This window comes from Lathamus discolor, chromosome 2, assembly GCF_037157495.1.
Source record: "Lathamus discolor isolate bLatDis1 chromosome 2, bLatDis1.hap1, whole genome shotgun sequence".
Classification (NCBI taxonomy): Eukaryota; Metazoa; Chordata; class Aves; order Psittaciformes; family Psittacidae; genus Lathamus; species Lathamus discolor.
Genome location: NC_088885.1, coordinates 124,521,119 through 124,546,111, shown reverse-complemented (window position 1 = coordinate 124,546,111; position 24,993 = coordinate 124,521,119). Strand labels below are relative to the sequence as shown.

Below are 24,993 nucleotides of genomic sequence, written 5' to 3'. Positions count from 1 at the left end.
CCTTTGAGTTAAAACTAGTACCTTTTCCCCCTTAGGTTCATTAATATAGATAGGACAAGTGAGGACTGAGATATACTCCCCACATTACAACCAGGGACCCTCTTCCTTCTCCTACTAGCAGAGGGAGAGACCTTTCTGTCTCTCAAGCCTAAGAGCAATTTTGACTAAGCTCTAAGTGCTTTTGTATCAACCCTTTTACTAGATGTGCTTCTCGACGTTCCTGGCGACATTCCTGAGCAGGCTTCATTGTGTGGCATCCCTTGGAGGTTCAGATGAGCTATCTGGTTTAGCCAAGGATCTTTAAAATCTTCCCTGAGCACAACATACTCGTAGGAAACTGAAGAGAGACAACCTTAGGGATTTTATTATTATTCACGCTGCTGTCTTACAGCATCACCCAAAGGTCAATGGCACTCACTGTTAACACCTTAAATTTGGTTGCTCTAAAATTATATTTCACACAGCCTTCACGAAGGGAACTGAAAAAGCCTTATAGGGACACTCCCAACCATTGTATGCCCATATATGTGGCTGCCTCAAAAGCTGCACTATCAACTCAACTATTGCCTAAAACTAGGCTTTATTTACTGATTGCCGTTCTGATGTTATTTTTTAAGATTAAGAAAAGCTTTGGCCCCTCTGGTAGCAGCTGTCTTCTCCCATCTGAAACATCCTAGGAGGAGCTGTGAACTTGTACCTCCTAATGTCTTTGGGGCCACCCTATGGGTCTCTGCTTTAGTTATTCACTCCTAAAATCTCATCCTTTCTCTGTCATTTAGTAAAAACTTCATCCAGGTGAGACAGGTTACATCAGAGATGAAGAGCTGAAGAGGTCTTGGCCCAGATGGTTTTAGCCAAGTTTCAGTTTAACTGTCAATCCAAGGGCACGTACAACAAAGCACGGTAAGAGAACACTGAGCATATCTATGTGCTCTTGCAAGGAAAACCTAGGAGCCACCATCTCTCAGTAAGACTCTTAATGTGAGTTGGGGCATTGAATTGCTGGAAAAGTATGATGAAGGCTTGGGTAGTCCAAGCATCTTTGCGCTCACTACATGAGGTAGGCTCGCCTGTAACACCCCCATCCTTCAGCCTTGCTTGGATGCAGCATTCATACACATGTACTAGTGCTAGTTTTAGCACAGTCTGTGGGCCTTGATTCTGAGTCGTGTCGGGCTATCTTAGTGCAGAATGCATTTCAGTGCTAAACAAAATTAGTTATATATGGCTATTCATTAACTTCAGTGGTAATATTTGCAAAGCATTTTGAGATCTTCTTCTTATCAAGTGACCTGTTGTCAGGCCACTGGCACTGCTGTTTCCTCGCGAAGGAGAAATAAAAACACGGATATTCCTAGTCTGTCTTAGTTGATTTTCGTATCTACTAACCTGGAATAGAGGGTTTTTTAATTAGATCCTCAAGCCAAAGACATACCTGCTTCTAAGTTTACTGTATGCTCGTAGTTGGAGAGAAGCAGCTACAATACCTTCACTGCTATTCACTTTTGTTCTCCCAGCATTGGGAGGGAAGAATAACATCAATATTTTCTGCCAGACTAAAATGTTCCTCTTTTTCTAAAAGAATATCATATGGCGATGCGTATGTGGCAGCACCTCTGTAGCCCTTGTTGTTACAGTCTTACGTGATGTAATGACAAAAGAGAGATGGAGGAAACCATCCAGTGAGTAAATTCATAAAGTAAATGCTTTGCAGTAACAGAAACCACCTTCATGTTCCCAGATAATTTAATGCTACTATTTACTATAATGTACCGCTTGAATTGCAGTAGCACTTAGGATTCCTAGTCACAGACTAGGGTTCTGCTGTGCTAGACAACAGGCAGGCATGGAACAAAAAAGAAAGCCTCTTCCCTAAAGAATTTGCAGGCTTTGGCATCAGTCTGATCATAAAGATAACGATCTTTTTTTCCAAGAAACGCCTCATCTTGTTCATTATCCTTTGCAATTAGTCTCATGGGGCTCCACTTCCAGCAACATGCACCTGTTAAGTGCAGCCTAGTTGGAGCTTAGAGAGACTTTGATTCTTCCATTTTTTAATGAACAACAAATGGTGCATTAGAGGTGTTTGCTCCTTCAAATATGCAGACATCTGAATTTCTAATTGTTTAGCATTAGTCATAACTTAAGTAGGACAGAGCAGATTCTATATATAGCCTGTTGCCCAGCCATTCAAGACAGATAGTGTGTTTGTACTTCTTCCCATACTTCTTCACTTGAAAGGAGTGAGAAGGCAGTTGCAACATCTTTAACCTCAAGTATTCCAAAATTGTGCTGCCCCCATCTGCTTCTCCCCCAGATATGGAGATTGTTTTCAGAATCATGAGATGTTTAAAGAAGATTACATGCTCAGCTCTTACGGCGTTTATTTGGGGGTTCTCTGATGATGTATCTGACGTCTTTAAGCTTGAAGGCTAAACTTTTTTAGCAACAGTTAAGGTTGTAACGGGATTCCAGGAGCAGGAGTTGCCCTTGGTGTCACAAACCTCCCTTAAACCGCACTGATCGTTTCCCCTCTCCACTCAGTTTTCATTTCTCAGTCTCATTCTCATGTTGCTCTTACATGTGAACGTATCACATGCCTTACGAAGGAAATCCTGGTTCACAACAAACGCACGCTGTGGAGGTTTTGCAACTGAGTGAGGGTTTCACTTTCTGCAAATTCAAACTCCAGCATTTATTCACTTATCTTCGACTCCAAGGCTGTTGTAGGTGGGCACTGGAAAAACATAGCCCCGGGAACTTGCTAAAATTGCTTCTGCCTGGATGCTGGAAAATGCCACACCAACCCAGCTGTGTGTTTCTCTTGGTTTTCATAGTGATGCTCAGATCCAGCACTCCAGCAGCACAGTTTACCCCATGCTTGCAACATAGCTACAACTTTAGAGGTTCCAAATATACCCAGACACCAAGACAGCCAGGAGTACTGATTGCTCAGAGCTCTCAGGCAGTGCTTGTTTGATGGATTTTCTTGTTACCAATAACTGTGAGGTTAGTTCCTCCAGCATTATCATTAACGGCATAGAGAACTCTCACACATACCCATGCAGCCTTCTCAAGCCCGTATTTGAGAGCAAGAATAGCAACTGACAAGTCTTGTGAGGCAAATATAAAGGTCAGCTGTTGCCTCCCTGGATGAGGGCTGTCAGGAGGAGAGAGGCTGCCTGCGCGCTTCTTCCAGCCTTCCCTTTGCTGCTCAGAAGGAAGAGATTGAGGCTGTGAGACCTCCAGAGGTGCTTTTTGGTGATGTTCAAGAGGGTACAGGTGCGGCTCCTCCCTGTGTTACCCGTGCTGGTGGGAATAACCCTCCGCACGTGCACAGCTTTGGGCATGGGTAAGGCTTTTGCTGGGGCAGAAGATCCATGCTCGACATTCCTGAGCAGTGCGTGCTGGCCTCTGCTCAGCTGGGGGTCAGGCTTTGGGAGGAAAACCACCCCTGCAAATCCACCCATGCATGAGCCACTGCAAACGGCTGTGTTCTGGCCAGACATGGTGGAACCGAGAGGATATTCCTGAGGAATTTTTCCTTCTGCTGGTACCCCCAGCCCATAAAAACGTGTCTTGTGGGCAGCCATCTGGGATCAAGAGTGTGAGCATTAAGTCATGAATTAAAATAGTCCTCTAGCTGAGCTTATGAACTTGAACTTGGAAAATGCAAGATTCATTCCTGCCTTCTACACAAATCCCTGAGGAATACCAAGTAAATCTCTTCACCATCTCATGTTGTATTTCCCCACTGGAAAGTCTGGGAAATGAAGGTGCTTCCCTCTCCCTCTCACTGGACTGTAGGAAAACCTGTTCTAAGTTATAGGTGGAGCTCTGCTGTGCTGGTGAGATGTGCCACAGAAAATTCCTGTGACAGGAGCGTGTCCCTGCCTTCCTGGAGGGAGGTAACTGAAAAATTGAAAGAGAAATTAAAACTGAATGGGAGAGTTTTGAAGATTTCTGGGGTCATAAGAAAGGGCAGGTATCTGATCTCCCTGTCAGCTTTGTTCTTTGTCCCAACCCAGAACATGCTCTTTTTAATGTAACTGATTTATTTTTATTGATTTTTTATAACTCACTTTAATTAAGGCTCTCTACGATTATTCTAGCAAATTCAGTCTGCTGAGGGATAATAGGCAAACGTATTTTGTTCTTAAAATGACTTGGCATCACCTTCAGGCGTAGTAAGATACCCTGATTTTCTTTTTTTCCCTTTTTCTCTATATTGCCCTTTAATCCATAACATTTATGACCATCAGAGGTGGTGGATGCACCATCCCTGGAGATACTCAAGGCCAGGCTGGATGTGGTTCTGGGCAACCTGATCTAGTTGAAGATGCCCCTGCTCATTGCAGAGGGGTTGGACTACATAAGCTTTGAAGGTCCCTTCCAACCCAAACCATTCCATGATTCTATGATTTTATGATCATAATCTTAGTGTCAGGAATACCAAAAAGTGAAATGGAAATGTAATGTGTACATGTGCCAGTGTACGATTGCTGGCACCTCAGAGTGGGTGAGGTGCAATGAGTTCACCTGAAATAGTCACAGACTGTAAGATAGCATGCTAGAGAGGTGATCACAGGGGTCCAGTAATGATGGTGATCACATGAAGTGGTCATCTGAGATGGTGTGGAAATATTTGCTGAACACAATGCCAGAATTCCTTACCACCATCTGACAAAGGCTGGTGGGGCAATGAAATATTGCACTGTGGTGGAAAGCTGTTCTACATCTATCGTGTGTTCTTCCATGTTTGTAGCTGGACATCTTCAAAATACCTGGGGTAAGAGCCATGCCCTCAGTTTAACATCATCACTTCTATATTGCTATATTTAGAACCCTGTGACCTCTCTGCTAAGGTCAGTCAGTGAAGAGGGGATTCTTCTCGCCTCACATTAGCTACCTAAAAATTCAGTGAGCATCTTCTAGGTAGCTGTCTGCACTCCCTTTATAGACAAGGGAATGAGGTGAGCCTCTCCAGAAGCCTGAAGGCACTATTTTGTGATGGGATGTATCATGCCCTGGGCATGCCTTTGCTTTCCATTAGCTATCTCAGAGTAGCTATAATTGCCTTTCACTAGGTGCCTGAGTTTGAGATCGCTAAGGTTAAAGGGCAGGTGCACCCAGCCTGAGCCAGCAGAGAGGAGATGGGCCTCGCTGGCACTTTTTTTCCAGACAATGTTATTTTGTGATTCACTGGGAAATTTCTGTTTGCCCCTGATGTTTGCAGAGTGAGTCAAACAGGAATACCTTCCTTAATGAAGGGGTGCTAGTCTCACATGCTATCACTAAACATCAAACTCTAATCCAGATAAACCTGGCACCTGCCCTGTCTCTCACCCCCCTGGTGAGAGCCCAGGGTTTCTTCTGTTGAAATCTCCCTCAGGAGTGACAGCTGGGATTTCAGTCAGAAACCAGTGAGGACTCCGGAGAAAGGACTTCCATGTTCCTAGGCAGTCAGTTCTGTATTGAAATGCTAAGGGAAGTACTTTTCCAGTTGAGTATCTCTGATACTTCATATTCCTTGTTATCAAGGCATCCAAATGTCTCACAGTCTTTCCTGCATTTAAACTGTTGCAAGCCCCATCACACATCACTCAGGATCTACGGGCAAAGTGTGGTAATATGACCATGATGGATTAGAAACCATCATGTGCTAGACGCTGCAGACCCTCCTCAGAGCCAGGGGTCAGGAAAAAGGGGTGAAGAACCTGGCAGGTTGTACAGCTCCTGTGAAAACTGCAGGAGTTCTCCTAGCTCACTCCTATGCTGTACTTGCTTTCCTCGGGTTTCTTCAAGGGGCAAAACTGTCTGCCTAAAGGAACCTAAATAGTATTGTAAGTGATTAAAGACACAATCTGAGCCAGTTCTCACTGGCATCAGTCTTTTGGAGAGATGCAGCTCTATGCCTTATTCAGATCTCACCCACGACACTAAAAAAAAATGTATTTGGATCAAAATGCTTCCTTCTTTATGTTTATGATCACATTATTTTAAGAGGTTTCATGTCTTTAAAAGAGATATTAAACCTAAAAATGGAGACACTGAGATAAAACCCACCCCAGAGCACATCTGGAGGGGCCGAGTTTAATAAGTGCCTCTTACATTTTCCATCAACTGTTTGAACTTAGCTCCTGTTTCTTTGAACCTCTTGTTCTCACTGAAAGCCCTGCTGACATGCTTTAAAAGCATACAAATAGCTGCTGGTGCAACTATCTGCACAATATATTCTGTTCTGTTTTCGTTGTAATACACATTTCATTTCATGAATGCCTGAGCTAGTAGAGGTAATGCAGAGATAAATCTCTGGTATTACTACTTGTTTTACCATCTGTTTCTTTATGATGCACAAGATCTGATTCTTTGGCACTTCACCAACAGCATCCAAGGCTGGAGGTAGGTACAACAAAAATTAAAGTGTATAGCATCCCTAAGGAGATGCTCAAAATTGGGCTGTGGCCAGCCTCATCCATTAAGTTGTTTGAACTTAATATATGTTATTTTATTAAGGAAATTGATTTCATATTCATTACCAATTTAGCATTAATAGCATATGACCACTTTCTACGGTCTTTTGCAGCTCCCCACTGTGATGGGAGACAAGCAAGTGCATGACCCCGAGCATTTACAGTCCATGCAGGATAAACCAGTTGGGTTTATGGTAAATTTTCGAATTTAAAGGGAACGACATGATTGATGTTGCAACCGAGGCAGTGGAGAAGCAGGACTGAGATGCAGTGGGATGCAAAATATGGAAGAACACACATTACTCATTGAACGGGTGTTGGGCAGGAGTTATTTCTATAGGCAGCGCTACCTCCTGGAAGAGAAGATCAGTGGAGAAACAGCCCAGCTGGAGATACTGCTGGACTATGGTCTGGAGCCTGCAGACGTAGTGGAAATGGGAGAACACTTCAAAGGGACCTGAACCTGAGATTAGGACGCCACGGAGGGTGGGGCCTCAGCTGAGGGGGACAAACAGGGAAACACACGGGTGTGGGTTGAAAAGGTGAGGAAGGGCAGCTCGTGGAGCCGAGGAGGGGGATAAAGAGCAGCTGCTGCCTCCGTGCAAGAAGTGGGAATGCAATGGAGAGAAGCGAGGGCCAGAGCGAGGGACCGGGAGCTGGCGGCGGAGGCAGGGCCGTGAGGAGCGGGCGGAGGTGTCGGAGGTGCAAGGGCGGAGGAGCGGGCGGAGCGCTGCCCGGGCTGCAGTCCCTGGTGCTCCCGAGGAGACCCCCTCCGCCCTCCCTGCCGTCCCCAGCGGCGTTCCACCCCCCTCCCACCCGGGCAGCCCCCGCAGGTTGGCGGTGTCCGCGGTGCGGCGAGTCCTGCCCGGCACCGGCGCCGGCACCGGCACCAGCGCCGCACCTGCCCTGCCCGCGGGGCTCGGCCGCGCTCCTGCCCGCTCTGCAGGGGAAGCGCTGCCCAAACCCGGGCGCGGAGCAGAGACGGGATCCACGCAAACCCCGAGCCGCGCGGAGCTTCCCGCACCGGCCGGCCGCGGCTGGGGGGGACCGCGGCGGGGGGAACAGACGGCCCGGGGCAGCAGCCCTGGTGCTGGGTGGGTCGGGTCCCCCGCCGCGGGCCGGCCGCTAGTGGAAAGTTTCCCGGAGTGACCTCTCATAGTACGCGCCCGCCAGGCAATCTCATTCAAGTATTTTTGTCAATGGGGTGGGGTGGGGGGGGTGGGGGGGGGATGGGGCACGCTTCTCCCCGGCCCCCGGCCCGGCTGACGTCACTGCAGAGGCGATAAATATCTGTTGATATAATTGGACGTGAGATTTGGGGTTGCAATAGCGAAACTCGGCCCATCGCCGCTCCGACGGGCCCCCATGATTTATTCAGCAGTGGATCGGGGCACGCAAGCGGGCTGTCAGGAGAGCGTCAGCTTATTAGGCAAGTTCTGCGTGGTTCCAGGAGAGGGTCTAAGCTATAAAAATCCCGCGCCCCGGCTCTGATTAGGACCAAATCTGATCCCAAGTTCGCCAGGAGCCGGCTCCGAGGAAGAGTGAGAAGAAGGCACACCGGCACCTCCAAGTCCCGCCGCCTGCCCTGTCGCCGTCGCAGCCCCAGGTAGGTGCGGGGTTGCGCCGGGGCGCGGAGCGGGATGCACTGCGCTGCGTGGGGCTGAGCGCGGCGTCCCGCGGGAGGCGGGAGCTCCCCCGGCCGGCCGGGGAGCGGGGAGGCGAGGGGCAGCCGGGCGCTCGCACCCAGCGGCTGCTGGGGAGAGCCGCCCCGCGGCAGGCACCCCGCCGCGGGCGGGGGGGAAGAGCCGCCGGACCGGCTCTCCTCGCAGGGGCTCAGCGCAGCCTGGTCCGCGGGAGCCGCCGGCGGCGCAGCCCGGAGCTCTTCGACGGGAGGGGAGGGAAGGAGCGGCCGCCTCGACGGCGGGGGCTGAGCGCTGCCGGGCAGCGGTGCGCGGCGCGCGGAGGGGCGCGGAGGGGCTCCGAGGGGAGCGGAGGGATGAGTTTCAGCACCGGGACAGCGGCCGGCCCCGCGCTGCCCTGCCCGCCGCCGCTGCTCGGCTGTGTAACCCCGTCCCCGGTGCCCCGTGTGTCCCGCAGGTTTGGGCCCCGACCATGAAGATCCCGCTGCTGGTGTCCACGGGAATCCTGCTGGTAGCCCTCCTGCCCTGCCAGGAGTGCAGAGCCCTCAGCAAGAACCCGGTAGCCGCCCACGGGGCTCTGCACCAGCCAGATTTCTTCCAGCAGCAGCAGCAGCAGCAACAGCAGCAGCAGCAAACTCTGCCCGTCCTGCTCCGCATGGGAGAAGAGTACTTCCTGCGGCTGGGAAACCTCAACAAGAGACCCGTTGGCTCTTTCTCCGCCTCCTCCAGCAGCACCAGCCACCTACAGCCCGAAGCCGCCGCCAGCAACTTTTTCCGGGCGGCTGTGCAACAGCTGCAGCAGCTGCCCGAGCGCTCGCTGGGGAGCCCCGAGGAGGGCGAAGCGGAGGGCGAGGCCGTGGAGAGGGAGAAGCGATCCGAGGAGCCCCCTATTTCTCTGGATCTGACTTTCCACCTCCTGCGAGAAGTCCTGGAGATGGCCCGAGCCGAGCAGCTGGCGCAGCAGGCTCACAGCAACAGGAAACTGATGGAGATAATCGGGAAGTGAAGCGGCCCCTCCCCGCCTTGCCAAAGAGATTCCGCAGTTAGCACAAGAATAATTACACCGTCCGATGTACCATAGTGCTGCTCTGATGTCATCTCTTTATTTTTATATAGCTTTAAACCTAGAAGGGTGTACTCCGAACAGCCTCTGTCCCTTGACTAGCATGCACAACCGTGTACCAAGTGCAGAAACACGAGTGTCGTTCGTAACCTCCCCTACCTTTATTTATTTCTCCATTTCCCAGTTATTCTAGTGCCATCGCAACGTAGGGATGTGTGAGCATTGAAGAAGTGGTGCCAAGAAGACAGATAACTTTTCTGCTGGGGGCAGGGAGGTGGGAGGGGGAATCTCTGTAAGCTACTTTAAATCCACTTTTTTTTTTTCCTGTAAACATTTTCACAATAAAACATCTTTTCAGCGCTCGGTCGATTTGGTTGTGTAAGAGAATGTTTAATATTTATATTTTTAATAAAAGCTGCAAAGTAAAGATGGCTTGATAGACTTTCTTGCCTGGACGCCCGAGGGCTGCTCCGCCTCCCTCAGCGCTTACCGGGGCGGGGAGAACGGCGGAGAGGGGGGCACCCACGGCCGCTGTCACCCGGAGCCGCGGGGAGCCTTAAATCCCCCCCCCAGGGACGCGTTTCCTCTCCCCGCCCCGGGAGCCCCGGTCCCCGCGGGCTGTCCAGCGGCGCGCCCCGACGAGCCGCCGGCCCCGGGCCCCGCAGTCCTCGGCACAGGCTGCTCCCGGGGACCGAGGGGAAGCGGGGGCACTCGGGGGGCCGTGGGTGCCCCCAGCCCTGCCGGTTCACCCCGAGGGGCTCCCCGGCTCCTGCCGCTGCGGCCGGGGTCGGGCAGTCTCCTCCTGCCAGAGTGCAGCGGTGAGAAAACGTGAGCTCGGGCCTCTGTTGCGTTCTCGGTCTGGCTGTGCTCGCCCTCTCCGCACCCCAAAAAGGCAGGTTCTTCCCCACTTCAACTCCTCCCGTCCTGGCGGCGGTACCCAGGCTGGGTCCCTCCCAGGGGCGCTGGCGAGGTGGCAGGGCTTATGAAGACGCTTCCCAGGGGGAGCTGGGGAAAGTCCTCCATATTTTCCACAAAAGCCCTCATGCCAAACCAAATCCCAGTAAAAGCTGCTCCAGCAGCCAGAGCAATGAGGCGGTGGTGGCTGCGCGAGTCCCAAAGCTTTGCAGGGAGATCGCCTGTGCAGCTCTCCAAAACTCCCACAAGTGCATTTTCCAGGCAACACAGATACCGGTGAAGGCTGAGGTGGCTCAGCCTGGCAGTGAGGAGTGGCCAGGCCCTGGGGCTGACCCCTCACAGCCGGCTAACCTCCCTGGGGTCTGCACCACCAGCTCACCAGTCCCGCTGGAGCTCAGCACACGCCTATGGCCTTACACAGTCCTCTGCCCAGGCCCTGGACTCCCAGAAAGATCTATGCTTAACCCTAGTGCAGAGCTTGATGCCCGGTCCCCTATGGCACCAAGGACTCCCAGCAACTTGTCAATCTCTCTTAATCGCTACCAAGTGCTGACACTCTGTCCTCAATGACAATACTCGCAGAGTGTCACCTTCAGTACAACTTGCAGAGCTTTAAGACATGAATTTGATTTCATTAGGCAGCTCAGCACCTGCTGTGCGCACAGAACAGGACATTTCGCATTTACCTTTTTTACAGCTCACCATGGGGCCTTCAAATTAAACCTGTGATCACCTCATCCCATTCTGGTTTCGTGCAAGAACACGTCTATTTTCTGACACACACGGATGACTGAGAAAACGCAGACACATTATGGCTGGACAGCTGTGGGCAACACTCTAGCATCTGCCCCACGTGCTCAGAGCTGTGTTCTGCAATCATGTGCAGGGGCTTGGACAGTGATTTCAGCATGTCCATCTTCCTCATCCCTGCTGCCTGGCACCTTCCCTACGTATAACCTCTATGGGAGGGTCATCTATGGCGGCTCAGCAGGAAGAGCAAGTGGGAAGGGAGAAATGGCAGCTTCTCTCTCCCATCCTGTGTTCAGCCTCCCCATCTGGGGAGGCACCAGTGCTGTGGGAATACAAGTGGCTGCAAGGATGAGCTCAGACACAACCCTGGCTTGAGGCTGCTGAGGGTGTGATAGTGTCACTGAAGTCACCACAGCACCAATGAGTGGGGATGCAGGAGGGTACTGAGGAGAAACACTGTTTTGGTAAAGGATGCTACTAGTGAATCTCATACCAGCATTTTAGCTAAGAGTGGTGAAGCATTTACACCTACACAGGGATGTGCCAAAAAGTGAGTAACAAAACACTAGCAGTGCTCAGCCTACAGCTGAAGTGATGCTGTTTTCCCCTTGGAAACAAGAAATTATTGAAAAACACTCTGAGTACAATACAGCACAGTAATTTGTCCCCAGGTCCCCATCTCCCTCAGGACTGTCATCTCAAGGGCTGGGTACAATGTGGAGGCCAACTGAGTTCCTGGGAACAAAACCCTCTTGGATGTCCCTTTCCAGGGCAGTTTCTTTGCTGACTGCAGCCAGGCTGCGGGCGCTCGTGGTCCTTCCGAGGAGAAGCACACCAGAAGCCAGCCGGAGTGAGTCATCATTCAGTCAGTGAGTTCAACCAGGAGAAGGAGAAGATATGACGAGCCGGCTCGCCATCCCTCTCATTGCTCACGGGAGTTTCCTCCACTTGTCCTTGAGGGGACGGTTCAGAACCAGTCTGTAAAGGAATGAAAGGTTGACAAATGGAAAAGGAAAAGATGAATTGCATTAAAACCCTTAAGATTTCACAGCATGCAGAAAACCAGAATGAAGTGGGAAAGAGGAGGGGACACCAGCAAGACTTTTAATGCCAGAAGAAGTCAGAAGGCCTTTTGCCACAGACAATGGAAGAGGGAGGATTACACCGGGTGAGCTGTGTCACAGCTGTGCAAAGGGCTTAATCCTGATTTGGACTTCTAGAATATTATTGCACTGACGGTGATAACTGCCTGCTTAGAAGTGATCCAGAGCCAGCTTGGCTTGCATAGCTGGGTCTCCAGATTGATATGGACCAAAGCCAAAAGTTATTGTCAGTGCATTGCCACTCAAAGTGATCCTTGTTCTGCTGTCATGAAATCTGCCTTGGATGTGGTGCTTTTTATCTTTTTTTTTTCTTTAAAGTCTTTTAATATTTATTTCACTTCAATTTCACTCATCCCAAGAGTAGGAAATAAATAACACAGAAATAGAAGCTTCTGCTTATATCCCAGGGCAAATTCCGGTTTTATTTGCACAGGTATCCTATGCTTACAGTAAAAAAAGGAATCTAGACACAATATGCTGCAACTGCTAATCACAGCAATTATTACTATTTTGAAAATTAGCTGACTATTTAACAGACCAATATAATATGCAGAAATATTTTACTAGTTCCAGTGTTTTCAGATCCCTTTGGCAGAGAATGAAGACTGATTTATGATAGCATCTGAAATCCTATTAAAGATAAAACATGTAAAAATGGGTGATTTGGTAACTAAGGGATACCTTGTGTCTTCATTATTAAAACCACTATTTAACTTGCAACATACAGGATTTTTTCCCCTTCTTTATATTCCTAGATATGCATAGAAATTATTGCACATTGTTAATATTAAAATTGCCATACTGCTAGCCCTCTCTGTGCAGGATACCACCTTCATTTGGGAACTTTATCACAACCTTAGGAGAATTATTTGACGTCAAGGTACTACTTGATAAAGGGAAAATGAGAGTGGTGTCCTCTGAATTTTAATGTCTCAATCTATATAATGTTGTCCTAAATGGAAGTTACCAAAGCAGTGATGCTAACAGAGATATCCAGGAACAAACAATGAAGCAAGGATGCTTGTGAGGAACTGAAGCATGGGATGGATGACTTTCTTAAGCATTTCTGTAAGTGCTCAATGTTAGAGTGTACCACAGGAATTAGTAAGAACTAATGGCATGTTAAGTATAAATTTGCTACTGGGCTTCATTCCAGTTACTACCTATTCAAGTGTCACTAACAAAAAAGACTGCATGAAGGTATGAAAAACGTAGCTCCCTATTTTTTTTTATATGCAATTAGAGTTCACAGCTCCTTTTTTAGATGCAGATCCTCAGTTGCTTTAGACTGGAATAACCCTACATGTTCCAATGAAATGCTACCTGAGAAAATGTATGAAATATGGAGTAACCTTTTACTTTGATTCATATTTTCAAAGCAAGGCACTCACTGCTATTTGTTGCAAAATGCATGGCTCAGAAAGGATTTTTATGGATAAGGATCTTGGAGAAGAATATAGCTTTTGCTTGCTAACTTTATAATGCATTTTAATAAGTGCACAAGCATGATGAAAAAGCTGGGAGAAATAGCTGCCTATTTGAATACCAAAGTCCATTTTCAGCAATGCTAGTGAGAAGGGCTGTCTCCCAAGCTTTTTCAAAAGGTTTGGGCCCATGGGGATAGATCTTCAGCTGAAAAGGCAGGTAGTTGAGTCCTGATTATAGAAGATCTGCCTCTCAGCACTGGAAAGTGCTGAATGCAAACCTTTCAACCTGATTACAAAATTCAGGTATCAGCATTAAATACATGGCTAGACTTCTTAAGGTGTAAGAGATCCCGTGCTCTCCTGATCTTTGTGGGTACAGGAGTGTAGGTTTTCTACTAGACCTCTGCTGAAAATTTTGCCTCTTTTTTTTTTTTTTTGAAGGACATTTGGAATGCCTGAACTAGCAAGAATTGGCTTGAAATTGGTTGTGCAGTTTTGTGAAACGAGCCTTCACTAGTGTGTGTAAGGAGGCATGGGACAGCTTGCCTCACTTCTCGCTCTTCAAAGGAGTAGGACTGGCTAGAGGTTTAATAAAGAACTGCTTGTATATTTTTTTACTTAAAACCATAGTGGTACCTCATAGTTTCTCTGCCTGTGCAAGATGGGATTCTTTTTAGCACTTCCGCTTGCTGTTCCAACCAGCTACTATACAGAAGTACACATTAAACTAAGGTTAACTCTGAAGCAAAGAACTATGTATGGACTTAAGTAAGTAGTGTTTCATACAATTTGGACCTAACGTGTAAGAAGACAAAATTCACAATGTAATGACTTAGATTGGCTAGATGACTGCGTTACCTTGTTAACCAACTCTGCTGGTACTGCACTTCAAACAAAACAATCTTGGTCTGCATCACTGCCAAATCTGCATTTCATAAGGTGTTAACTCCTTCATATTCTGCTGTGATGACATCTTCCTGTGTCAGCAAAACAATGTCAGAGCTCCAACATATTCCCACTGGGTTTGGCGGGATGAAGCATTTACTCCCTGCACCTCGCTGGACTCAGCAGGCTGCCAGTCTGCAATACTTCAATGTGTCTTTCCAAGAGCAACCATTTGCCATCATGCCCAGACACCTTTTAGACTTGCATTTTCACACCTGTGACACTTTAGTATTTGTGCTCTGAGTCATACAGTGACTAAGGTACCCTATACTCATGTGAGGCAAGAGACCATCAAAAGGTGCCAGGAGCAACTCTGTCCACATTATTAAGTCAGTTCCTCCCTTCCAGCTGCAGCCCACACAACTCAGAGTTATACGTTGTGCTGAGATTGTGAGACACAAAGCTGCAGACTTCTACAGAAAGCAACTTCTTTGAACTAGGAGGTGACTCTGAAAGGTAGGAAGCAGAAGTAGGGCTCAATGTCAATTGGGCAATTGTCAATTTTGAAGCAGTGTCAATGGGATTAGAGTATCCAGCCCCTCTGCAGGTCCTTGCAATCTCATCTCAGATCACCTCGCTTTCCCTATTACAGCAGCCCTGCTCTGCTGCCAGAGAAAAGCTTTCTGCTGAGCACGGCACAGCCCTTGCCACATGACTTTCAGATGGTTCAGATTCAACACTTCATTGTGTCTATCCATTGCTATTAGGTAACTGTTGTCAAGCTTCTACTCGAGCTTTATCTTAGTCTTGGAGATCTCATGGGTAGGGCTGTTTTTCACATTACCTAGAATAACAAGTCCCAACCCTTGACTTGTGTCGCTAACAGTAATAAGGAATAACTAAAGTGTTTACCTCAGATTACATTAATCACATTAGGCCAATGCTGAGAGAGTGATGAATACTTACACACTGATTTAGATTTTCCCTTGTGGTGCAGAGTGACATCAGATTATGCTCTCAATAAGCACCAGGAATTTTCACCAGGCTAGCTCATGAAGCAGGGAGGAAAGCACACCCTGCATGACTGATGGTTGAGTTTGCTTTTCCCATAAGCAAAGTCCAGGCTGAAGTTCACGAGCCAAATTTTTGGAAGTGCTGAGCAACCACAACTCCCACTGAGCAGCCATTCAGCACTCCTCAGCATCTGGCACACTAAGATTTGCACGTATAAGGATCTCAGAGTTTAACCTGATGAGTTGTATCAAAGTTGCAGGTATTCATCATCTTTCAGCATTTGCTTTCTTAAGCAGAGCACTACTTAAATCTGTACACGGTTCTTATAAAGGGTGTGGAGTGGGGAAAGGAGTGAGTAGGATGGCTTTGCCATAATGTTTTCATTTATTAGGGTCTAGCAGTTACCCATTTATGCTGGGGAAAAATAGGCAGCCTAAGCCTTCCAGAGACTTGAAACAAAATGAAATCTACACATTATTTTCTGCTTTACCTCCATTAACCTCCATTAACCTCCATAGCCTTTAGGTACAAAGACTGGGATCCATATTACCAAACTTGAGTCATCCAGAAATGAGATATCCACCCAAGCAAGCTGTATTCATGCCCTATAATGGGAGTGATGAGAGGAAGGCACAACCAGAGGGTGGTTTGTCCCGTACTTAGAAGTGTCTATAGGGTGGGTTGCCCTCTGGAAGTTCTTTCTGCTGACTCTAGAGACACTCTTGGTGGCTGGGTTAGATTCGATCTGGCTTTTAAGTAAGATCTTACAAGAAAGATTTCTGTCAAATACTTCAGGATATCAGAAACCTACTTGTTAGAAATTGAGAACTTTGACTGCATTATCACTTTTACAAGGTCAGTAACTCTTAAATTTAGGAAACAGGGAGAAAAGGTGAAGGGTCTTCCCAGTCTTCTGTTTTTTGCTCTGGAAATTTTTGATTATTTTTTTTATGACTTCTGATAAGGTGGGATCTGGAGAAACCATTGTTATAATGTCCCTCTCAGAGATATATCACACCAGCTTGCAGGAAGATGTGAGAAATAAGAGAAATGGGGGCTGAAATGGTTGTTTCCTCCAGGGCTGTAGCTCACCCAGCAGTATATTTTATCTGGATTGAGCATAATTAAATGATAATTTTTGTAATTAATCAGAAAAAAAATGTTTGCTGGTTTTACGCTGTCCACAGGAGCATAGATTGTGCCTTTGCTGGCAAAGAAAAAACTACCTAAAATTTTTTTAACAAATATGGTTTTACCTAGTGAATTTGTACTACTTCAACACTTTGCGTCACCTGACCTATTGCTCAATTCTCCAAACCATCTTGTAGAGTCGTGGTGTCAGTTTTGACCAAATTGATGAGAAAGGTCTAGATTTACAGTGCAAAAAGTGAGAAAAGAATGCATGGGGTTTATTAGGAGTCAGTATGCCCCAGGTTATGGGGTTATTCTTACAACTATGCAGATGGATGGTTATTTATTTGCTATAAACTATATGAATGTTTTCTGGAGCAACAATGCTAACCAAAGCAGGTCCTGCCCCTTGGCTCCTCGTCCATCTCTTCTCACTTTGCCTCCATGGTTCATTGTTCATTTGCATCGCTGCAGCTGTTTGCAGGGCTGCAATAAGAAAGGGAATGTCACTGGAATGACATCAATTTTGTGTTGTTTTTTTTTGAGGTGAAGGAAGGTATTTTTAAACCTGGACCATTTGAATGATTTGATTCCAACACAGCCCAACAAACAGCTGTCTCAGCACAAATGCCATGTGAGTGGTGGCATCTGGACAGGAATAAGAAGCAGGGCAATTTGGCAAGAAACTCCTAAATCACCTTTGCTGCCAGAGAAAAAAATGGATCTACACCCTTAGAGGCATGTGAACTACCCAATGCCTTCACTGCCTGCTCTTGATCCAGCCAGAGAGCAAGAGTGTGAATATGTTGTAGTATGCGGGTCTTGGAGAGAGAAGCAGTAAAAATACAAGCTGCTTCTATGGTTTCAGTAGCCTCAGAAAAGGAGTGAGAAATTACAGCTAATTCCCATATTTTAGCTGGGTTGTTTAGAAACAACCCCCAGTGTTGACAAGAAAAGGCATGATTAAAAAATGCTAGCTGGTCGCAAAGCAATCACAGAATCCGTAGGCTATGTTTGTCTGCCTCAAATGTCAAGTGTTACACTTCTGGCACTCAACACTTCCAGGCAGCGGAAACAAAAGAAGCACAACAGGTTATTTTCAAATAGTTTACACTTTAGTTCAAGCATTTTGTTTTCTTATTTTTATGCAGTCTAGCTCCTTCAGTGTAACTCCTGGCAGCTGTCACATGCATCACAACAATATTGTTCCAAGCTAAGAGGCTGCTTATTTTGTAGGGATCTTTTCTTTTTCGTTAGGGGGAACCAACAGAATTTTCTCTAAAATAATTGCTACAATTGCCTGCCACAGAAACGCATATACTAGCAGGCAAAATAATATGCACAGACAAGCTCCCTCAGTCACAGTACTAAATATGTCACTCAGCAGTGGTCAGTAATGAATTTTAGAAGTCCATTGGGAAGAAATGCCTTTCTTCAATAGATTTTCATTAGATTACAATTAACATGTGCATAATGTCTAATGCAATGTCTCTTATAAAATGACCTCAAAGAGGCCAAATATATTTCAGAGGAAAACAGGCCTGCTAGCTTCTTTTGACACAGAATCCACACATCTCCTACAGGATATGGAGGTCCAAACACTTGAACCAGTGGTGGAAACAGTTTTACAGAATGGTGTGAGAGAGCAGCTTTCTTCTAACTGTTATTTTGGACTAAGGAAATCCAATTCCTTTATTTATCTCACGTATCTTATTCATGACTCAAACAAAAAAGCCTGAAGTAACATACTTGTGTAATGTTTCACCCATTGCTGCACCTCATTGGCATTACTTTTTGTTGAGAGTGATTAACTATATATTTGCATAAAACCTTGTCCTGCTACTGTCCAGGACAATGGAGGAAACCCAAGAGAAGGCTCTTACAAATACGTGAATGTTAAGGCTGCCTGATAGGAACAGTCTTTCCCAGATCTATCTACACAACATTTCCCATCTTTCTCAGAGTGAAGCTTTTGAGGACATCCTGATCAATCAACCATGTCATTTCTGTTCCCTTCCAACAATAGAAGGGTCATCTTGAGGGGCTGGAGGAGTAAGTGGTATGCACTGGCCACCAGTACTAGAAAGCTACTCAAAGCTACCAGTTGCCCCCTCTTCTTCCTACTGCTGCTTCATCAGACAAGTAGATATGATTTCAGATCAGCAAGTTAAATGTGAAGTAAACACTTTCCAAGAACTCCCCTGTGTCAGTAACCTGCCTAATCCATGCCAGGGAAACTTTGCTATTAGCTTTCAGGAGAAGCAGCAAACCTAGTAATGGTTGAACATCATGCCTCTGTCAGGTAGTCTTTCCTTTGAGTAACATGGACTGTTGTAATTGAAAACATTTCTTCCTCTGCAAAGGGTATTTTCGTAAATCCAGTGAATGAAACAGATTGCCAGTTCAGACTGTAACTCACCCAGAGGTCCATTCAGAGGATCAGATAACAGAGCCAGCATGGCTGTGAGCTGTGTAGACACATACCACTCTTGCAGGTTGGAGCACTGCTCACATTGTGACTGACTGACTGATGGGCTGCTGTAAGTACGTGGTGGGGAAGGGGGGCAGGTATACATGAGCTGTTGACACAGCACACCTTCTCTTGAGAGACAAAACCACACTGATGGAAATGCAGGAAGAAAAGCTGGAACTTCAGCTAAACCAGTTGCTGTTCTTTAAAGCCAGCACAAAACAGAAGAAGAGCTTCTTTGCCACAGTTAAAACCCTTTTCCCCCCTCATCTCATGTTGCTGTTGCCCCTTTTCCTTTGGGTGCTTGTTTTTCCATGTCTTCAGTTGCCTGAACTTTCTTGCTACAGCCACAGCAAGTGAAGCTGGTAGCCAAGAAATGACTCTATTCCATCAACACATTGCTCAGTGAGTAGCATTGTGATTTCCCAGACAAATGTCTGTTGTATCACATCTCACACTGTAATTTGCTTGTGCATTAGCAATGCTGGTTTGCTTCACAGCTCTCAGTCAACCAACGTGCAACATATTTAATCAAGCTTCCTCCTGCCCATCTTGCCCTGTTCCCAGGTGAAGTCCAAGGAAGCTGTGATAAATGCTGCTTTTAAAGCCTCAGATTCAGTCACAGTTATTGATTATTGTAGAGCACAGATCACAGGTAACTGTCACCAGAGACAAGCCTGGAACTGACCTGCATCTGGGCAGGTGTTGGTTCCATTTTATTTTTTAAAGGGATCTATTAATTTTATAAAACTGAATTATGAAATTGTGCCTAAATATAAAAATGAATTAATTAAAAAAAAAATCTGATGCCAGACATCGTAAATTCTCACCCGCACTGATGGGGAAAAAGACAGCTACCTTTCCTCAGTAAGGCATTTTGTAATACAGCAAGTCATACAGCATGTGTTTCATCATGAAAAAGAAGCCACATTTGTGTGCAGAAATGCTGAGGCAGGAGTGCTCAGACTGGGTCTGTATTTCAATCACCACCTTCGGCGGTTGAGATAGACTGAGGCAGATTTTATAGGGTGCTCTTTAAATTAAAAAGAGCAATGACAAATTCTGATAACTTATTCTTTGGGGTTGTGAGATCTTCATTCTCTGCTCAGTCAAAGGCGTGACATCTGTGTTGGACATCTGCAGTGTAGTTTGCACATTGCAGCACCTATCTATTTCTTTTGGCCAGTAGCCTGGGCTAACAAGTTTTCTGAATTAGTCACTGGTCTATTACTTAATGACCTGAAGATTATTGTAAAGATGTCAGTAATATATATCACCTGAAAAAGTGATCTCAGGTGGAATCAGCTCTGTTTGATATATCTGGTTTTTAACATTTCAATTTGGCTGGACATGTCACACCCCAACCTTTATGTCCACTTCAAATGTAGGTGGGCACTGAATCCTGCAGGGTACTGCAGGCTTCTTGCCTGCTCACAAGTCAGGAAAGACTGGAAGTGGCATGATACAATATACAAACACAAGGACTCAGGCCAGTTTATTAATTACTGCTGGTGGGATTTTCAGTGAGGTAGCCTGGTATTAAATACTGATCCACCTGTAATGGTTACAGGACTACAAGCACTGCTTTTCGTAAACAAGTGTATGACTATACTGAAAGCCTGAACTGTCTCAAAGCTGTAGGATAACTAACCAAATATTTCACAAACAGGTGGCTTGTGTTGTTGTGACATGTATCTACCATAATCTGATGTAAACCAGCAACAGTTCATCCTTGATTAAGAAATATTTTTGTTTACACTCTACTTTCCTTTCTGAATGCTTTAACAATGAGCAGAACAAGTGATGCTTTGAGGAGGAGGTCGACTGGAAGTAGAATTCAGTGTTTAAATGAGCTAGACAATGAGAAAGACAATGTCTAGGTGAACCTGGCTTTGTATTAATTTGAACAGGATAAATAACTTTGCCCACTCTGTCATTGCAGAGGTCCTTTTGCTAGTAATGGACTGAAAAAATTAAATATACATAAATCAGATGGTATCTATGACTCACCAGACAAATCACAGACTATTGGAGGTAAAACTTCAAGTGAAGTATTTGCTGCTCATATTAATTATGAGAAACTGTTGTCTGAAAACTGGTCTTCATGCATTGCCCTCACGACTCATCACTGCTGCCTCTGAATCACCCAAATAATTCTCAGAAGCAAGGGAGAGAGAGGTGTTAAAGAAGGAACAATCAAGACTTTCCTCATTTTCTCTGCATGTATTTACTAAACTGAGGAAAAAAAAATCTCACCTGAAGCATGAAGTCAAGATACAAAATGGAAAGTTAGACGCAGAATTTGCCACCAGCTGAACATCGGCCTGAGTGGCCTCAGACCCAGCCACTATAACAAAGCCCCAGCTTACTAAGTCAATTACAGAGAAGCAAAGGCAGAATTTTTTGACCATTAACTGGGTTTCTTGCCTTTGGTGTTTGTGCTGTGTTTCAGGTATAGGCTGAACACTTTTTTCCAAGCGAAATTTAAAAGTTTAGGAAGAAGCTTCAAACTGAGTTTAATTTGGGCCTTTACACTAGCAGATTCATGGGACCCCTGCAAAAGGCCTGACTTCACAAAGGATAGATGACCCATTTTTCATTCAGTCAAACCTTGCAGATTTTTTAACAGTACAGAAATAAGTCCAGTTTTCTACCTAAAAACAGATACAGTGCAAGTACATCAAGACCTAGATGGTGAATATCAAGTTGGCTTTTGCTCTCTATGTTCCTAGATCCTTCATTAGCATTAAATACACTTGTGGCAGGGAGCAGAGAGGTTTTGGAGGAGTAGCTGACTTCCTGAGAGAGCTGCCTGGGCTGTGCCTGCTGCTGATGCTAACAAACTTTTCATCCTGCTCTGGGGGCAAACTGTGTGAATGCTGTGTTGAGTGGGCCAGAGGGAGGGAGACCCTTGCTTAGAATCCTTCAGGCAGACTGCCTTCTCTCGAGCAAGTAGTCCCCTCTCTTGGAGCAGCTGGCTTGAAGAGCTTCCTTATTTGCGCAGACTGGCAAAACTGAATTTCCAATTCAGAGAAAAGAAAGGAAATCATCATTTGCGTACTACTGCCGCACTCATGGAATCATTCCAGAGCAGCTCTATGCTAAAATGTGGGATGGTACCTTTTATAGGTGGTGGAAAAGCAGAGGCACATGGGCAATGAGCACAGCATTATCTATCTTGGGCTTAATTTGGTTTTGAAGGATCTAATTTTGTCTGTGTTGTCTGCATATTGACATGACAACCGACAGGCTAAAACTTAGCTAAGTAATGACCTCTCTGACATGTGAGTTAAAGTGAATGCAAAAATATTTGAAGGATCACCAGCTGAAATGAAAGTATTTGCAGCAGGGCAAAGAGAACTACAATACATGAATACAGAGAGGACTGTCCCTATGGTAATTCTTGCAGATGGCATAAGGTTGCAAGCAAGTAATAGAAAATTTTAAAACTAATGAAACAAGATTAACATAGGCCACTCCATTAGTATTTCTCCTCCCAAAGAGCTCAGTCCTGATTATATTTTATATCCTCATGGAATTAAAGCACTGAACTTACTGGCAGAGATGGGAAATTAGATCAGAATACTGTTTGTGGATGATTAACTTGCATTTCCTTTCAGACTAAATGTGTGTGCTTGAGTTCTTTGGAGACACAGACAGCTGAGCAACAGAATATGAGGTCCAGTACTTCATCTTAGGTGAAATAAAATGGATAACCAAACATCAAGGCAAATACAAGACTTTCATAAACTCTCCCACATTTATATGGTGTCACCGCATGCGAGAAGTTGCCTACAAAAATCTGATTAGGGAATAAACTGAATAAACTTTTCCTCATGCATCCATTCCCCTCTGCATTTTAACCAGAATGAAATCATTTAAGCAGATATAAGGTAATTTGGGATCTGCCTCTTTCCAGTGACAAATACCTGCCACTGCTGGTTTCTGGGATTCCTCTATTACAAACCAAGGGATAGAGTGGTTCTGCATGTGAAGATACTTTAAAAGACTACACATTCCTGGAAAATGTTTTTTCTGTTCTGGATGTGCATGGCTTTCCCTACCTGCCAGAGGTCTGCACAAGGGAATAGGATAGCAGAGCTTAGGGCTCGCTTTTCACATTTGGTTGCTTAAAGCTGGGCAGCAAGAGGGGCTTACATACCTGGCTTGTTAGCTGGGAGTATTGGGTATTTGAACTGTTAGAAGTGATAGATGTCCAACACTCCTACAAACTAATCTTACTACAAAAAATGACTCAGTGCATACTTAAAAGTCAGATTTCTAAGAGTGTGAAGAGCCATATGCCCCTTCAGGTGTGCTGATCCAACAGTTAGATGCAACTAGCATTTACAAAACACACACATCATTCTTCACATGCCTAAAGCTCCACACCTGTATGCCACTGGTAGCATCCTTCAGTAATATTCATTATAGAAAGCACAAACCCACATGCCTGAGTCCTGATACGCCAAATGGGTGAATGAGTTTCTGAAGTCTAATGCATAAAATATGTATTCTTCCCAGCTCACTTAGCCTCTCTTCTGAGACCAAACACAAGAAGACAACTTCAGACTTGGTGAAGGCTTGCTTCACCTCCTGTAACCCCTCACACAGACTGTCTCTAAGCCCTCTTAAGTTTTTGGCTTGGACTCCAAGATCTTTTTCTCCCGTGCACTGGAAAGGGCTGCTTGTTAACATATATGTCACCCTTCACTAGTACATTGCTCCTCTCGGTGGCAAGGCAGTTCACTGATGTTATTCCCATTACCAGTGTTTTAATCACTGGATCCTGGCTGTCATCTGCAGAGGGTCAAATTCTCTTCAAAAGACCTCCCCAGTTTGAGATGCTGAGCAGTGTCACCTTATGCTCAGCAGGCAGTTGTGAAGAGGTGCCAAGTTTGAACCAGCAGCAGTTAGTGAAATGTCTCTCTTCCTGGAGCTGCCTCTCATCCTTCATCAGACACAGAAGCAGCCTGTGGTGATTATACTTCTGTCTTAGGCACTCCCTCAAGCGGGATGTTGCTCTCCAGTGTAAATTACCTATTTTGCTCAGCTAAATCATCTCCTTTCATCCCTTCTTAGACCAAGCAACCTGTACACATGTGGGCTGCATGCCTGTTGCCGTATCCCTGCTGATACACCCTCCTGCACTCTGAAGGAAACTTCTTGATGCATCAATATAATTTCTCAGAGTGCAGCAGCCCTTAAATAAAGTAAATTTTGGGAATGAATATGTGGAACTAACCTCTTTTTGCTGTTAAAAAGCAAGGAAATCCCTATCAGTGCATTCTATTAAAATAGCCTGAAAATAATGTATATGCTGCTATTATGATAAGAATCATGCAGATTTATATTATTATTATAAATTATTATTTCAGCTATTTCAAGTAATTTTATTATGTGGCTTTCAGGGGCTTATCACAGAAAAAGACAAAAGGGCAGTGACCTGATACCTCACATGAAAGATAAAGATGCATAAACTGCCTAAACAGGCACCTCACTACAGTTGGAGAAGAACATAATTTTTATGCAAATAGAGTCCAAAATGCCTTCTCCCTCACCTCCTTTCTATTTCATGATTAAATAAATCATAAAGCTGTCACCAGAGACCGCACAGAAAGAGGTCTCAAATGGTAGAAATGAAAGCTTTCTGCGTTTGTCTGGTTTTAATTTCAAAAGGTATTCTGAATTTAAAAAGGAAGAGAAGTTAAATCAAAGAGCATAATGCTATTCGCATGCCTGACTTCCCAGGACCACAAACAGACTTTATGTCCTCTTGTAATAATACAATGAATTTTCAAAACGAAACACAAATAAATGAAAATAAACTATGATCCATAAATTTAATTGAGATTCACAGTGTCTGACGCTTTTCAAATTCAAATTACCACCAGGCAGTGCATCGTTTTGCATAACTTATGTGTCCAAAACATAGGTGATAGCTTCTTCCCTCTCCCCCTTTTATTATGGAGAGATATACTTCAGTCATAGTGCTGGAATTTTTACACATAAAATTCATCATTTTTCATAGATACACTCTATCATGTACAATGTTTAGAGCGCAGTAAAGAAGCAAGCAGGAAAACCCCAGCATTTTTATGTTGAAAAATAGACCAAAATGT

At 45.5% G+C, this 24,993-nt stretch overlaps 2 protein-coding genes across 5 annotated transcripts in view; one reads left to right on the top strand and one right to left on the bottom strand.

The window, feature by feature from the left end:
- Nucleotides 1-7,934: 7,934 nt before the first annotated feature.
- On the top strand, nt 7,935-9,603 carry CRH (corticotropin releasing hormone). The gene is made up of 2 exons (XM_065668369.1): nt 7,935-8,079; nt 8,571-9,603. Exon 2 carries the CDS (start codon nt 8,586-8,588, stop codon nt 9,117-9,119), a length of 534 nt encoding a protein of 177 aa, XP_065524441.1. The 5' UTR covers nt 7,935-8,079; nt 8,571-8,585; the 3' UTR covers nt 9,120-9,603.
- Nucleotides 9,195-24,993, bottom strand: part of TRIM55 (tripartite motif containing 55) — a 39,440-nt gene continuing 23,641 nt past the window's right edge. For 2 of the 4 annotated variants that reach the window (XM_065668364.1, XM_065668368.1), the window contains one exon: nt 9,195-11,819. In XM_065668364.1, coding sequence (XP_065524436.1) covers nt 11,700-11,819 — 120 coding nt within the window. In that variant the 3' untranslated portion in view covers nt 9,195-11,699. The remainder of the gene's footprint in view (nt 11,820-24,993) is intronic. The other 2 variants (XM_065668366.1, XM_065668367.1) reach the window with 2 other exon arrangements.

Bases quoted from the DNA above. Each gene is read 5' to 3' on its own strand.
- CRH (XM_065668369.1), top strand. From the start codon at position 8,586: ATGAAGATCCCGCTGCTGGTGTCCACGGGAATCCTGCTGGTAGCCCTC.